Here is a 2,327-nt window from a genome sequence, read left to right on the forward strand (position 1 = left end):
GAGTCCTGGGGGGCTTTGGCTGACTTGTCTCAACGCTTAGCAGGGTTAGAAGACATGGACTCCAGAAACCAACTCATTATAGTGGGTAAGTGATTTATCATCTCTGTGCTTCGGTTCTGGGGATGTAAAACAGGAAGTACCAATTATCACTCAGGTTGTTAGGAGGATTAAATACATGCAAAACAATTCACTGGCTGGTTTTGGTGTTTACAGGAGGTAACTGGAGGTACAATATTGTGGTTAGTATCAGATCTCAGGGTCGTTGTTTACCGAGCATGAATAAATGGAGTGCTGGAGGAACTTGGAGGTGAGTGAGGAAACCAACACAAGGAAGAACCAGTATGGAATAATGGGGGGATGGGGGGGGAGTGTTGTTTGTGTTAGGTGTGTGTGTGTTGAAGGAAGCTGGAGGCAAGGATCCAGAAGAGACACTTTCTCCTTCCTCCGAGCTCAGCACTGGGAGTCCTGCGCACTGGCTTTCCTGCTGCTGGGGGAGCTGGGAGCTGCATCTTGCCACGCGCCCCAACGCGCTACCAGTGGCGGAATAATCTGCGCCTGGAGTGTGTGCGTCTGAGAGTAAGGGCGGGGAAGAGGACCTGTGTCCCCGTGGCAACCCGGGATGGCACAGATTTGGACCAATCCCAGAAAGGACAGTGACAGCCCATTTGGGCCGATCTGAAGACCTGGTCCCCGGGCCGCCCTCCGCGTGCTCCTGGGCCTGGGATTCTCCGGAACCCCCGCGGGCGGGGCCTGCCTTCCGGAGCTGGGTTGGTGGAGGGCGGGAGGCGGGCCGCGCCGGGGAAGGGGCCGTTACTTTCCCAGAGTGGCGGGGCGACGTCCGGCGGAAGGGCGCGGGGCGCGCACGCTTTAAATGGCATTCGCTGTCATCGGAGCTCACAGCCGTGTGGGCAGGAGCGGGCTATATAAGCTGCGGGCTGGGCCACCGCGGGGCAGACAGCTACGGCAGCGGCGGCGTGCGTCTCGGAGTGCGGCAGAGCAGCGACCCCAGAGTCCCTTGCCCCCCGACGGGCCCCCCGCCCACCGCCCTCCCGAGGAACGCCGGCTCGGGCCCGTGAGGGCCGCCGCCACCCCGCAGCAGATTTGGATCCCCCGCCCGGCGAGCCCCAGGCGGCTGCCTCCCGGGGGGCCCCGGCGCAGCGGCCGCCCGCGGAGAGCCCCAGCACCCCAAAGCCCGACCCTGCAGACGCCGGCAGCGCCATGACAGCCGCCAAGTCCGGTGAACTGATGGGCATCTGCTCCAACTACCAGGCGGTGATGCCGCACTTCGTGTGCCTGGCCGACGAATTCCCGCAACCCGTGCGGCCCGCGAAGCTGTCCAAAGGGAAGGGTCGGCTGCGGCGGCCGCGCCAGTCCCGGTTCAAGACGCAGCCGGTGACCTTCGACGAGATCCAGGAGGTGGAGGAGGAGGGAGTGTCCCCCATGGAGGAAGAGAAGGCCAAGAAATCGTTCCTGCAGAGTCTGGAATGCCTGCGCCGCAGCACGCAGAGCCTGTCGCTGCAGAGGGACCAGCTCAGCAGCTGCAAACTGAGGAACAGCCTAGACTCCAGCGATTCCGACTCGGCCCTGTGACGGGTGCCGTCCGGAGCGGGGACCGCGCACCTCTGCGGCCGGTCAGGGGACCAGCGTTCGATCCGGAGAGGAGACGGCGTTCCGCCCCCTGGGCCCCGGGCCCGCCGCCCCCCCGCGCGCTTGGATGCCCAGCGGGCTGTGAACTAGTCTGTGTGTCCAGAGCCGCGCTCACCCTTGCCCGGAGGGCTCGTGGGGCCACAGGGGAGGGGACCGCTTTCTTTGCCCTTGTAAATGTTTATTTTTTAACTCTTCCCAGTACAAACTGTGCTGTGAGTGTGCGCGCGTGGAGACGCCCGCGCCCCAGGCAGTTTCTTGTCCAACGGTTTGCAACTCCGAATTTGCACACCGCTCCACCGTGCTCCCGGCGCACACTCGTTCACACTCACGCAAACACTCGCTGAACACTTTTGTAATTGTTAGGCGCGGTCGATGCGACTTGGGACGCAGCACAGCTGCGGCTGCGACTGGAGGATTGATATTTATTTTTGCATTGCGATGGCTGACGGCGTTTATTTAACGATCTTTTTACTTGGATATGTATGTGAGGCTCCCGAATGGAGACAAATAAAGCCAATATATTTGCACAGTGCATTTCTTCAGGTTCTTGACTTCTTGAATCTACGGGGCCTAGGCTTCCAAGACTGGGAGAGATGGGGGGTGGGGGGAATCTGGCAGGGATGGGAAGCAGGGAACTCCGAGTAGAGGCAACTTCCCAAGCTTCAGTCACCGAGATAAAG

At 61.2% G+C, this 2,327-nt stretch overlaps 1 protein-coding gene across 1 annotated transcript; it reads left to right on the forward strand.

Annotated features, from left to right (window-relative positions):
- The first annotated feature begins 275 nt into the window (after nucleotides 1-275).
- On the forward strand, nucleotides 276-1,590 carry LOC102828284 (chromosome unknown open reading frame, human C11orf96). Its single transcript, XM_006878360.1, is given in 3 exon segments — nucleotides 276-307; nucleotides 629-1,039; nucleotides 1,041-1,590. Coding segments are annotated over 3 exon segments (993 nt in total).
- Nucleotides 1,591-2,327: the final 737 nt, after the last annotated feature.

The sequence above is a fragment of the Chrysochloris asiatica genome, unplaced genomic scaffold (assembly GCF_000296735.1).
Source record: "Chrysochloris asiatica unplaced genomic scaffold, ChrAsi1.0 scaffold00075, whole genome shotgun sequence".
Taxonomy (NCBI): domain Eukaryota; kingdom Metazoa; phylum Chordata; class Mammalia; order Afrosoricida; family Chrysochloridae; genus Chrysochloris; species Chrysochloris asiatica.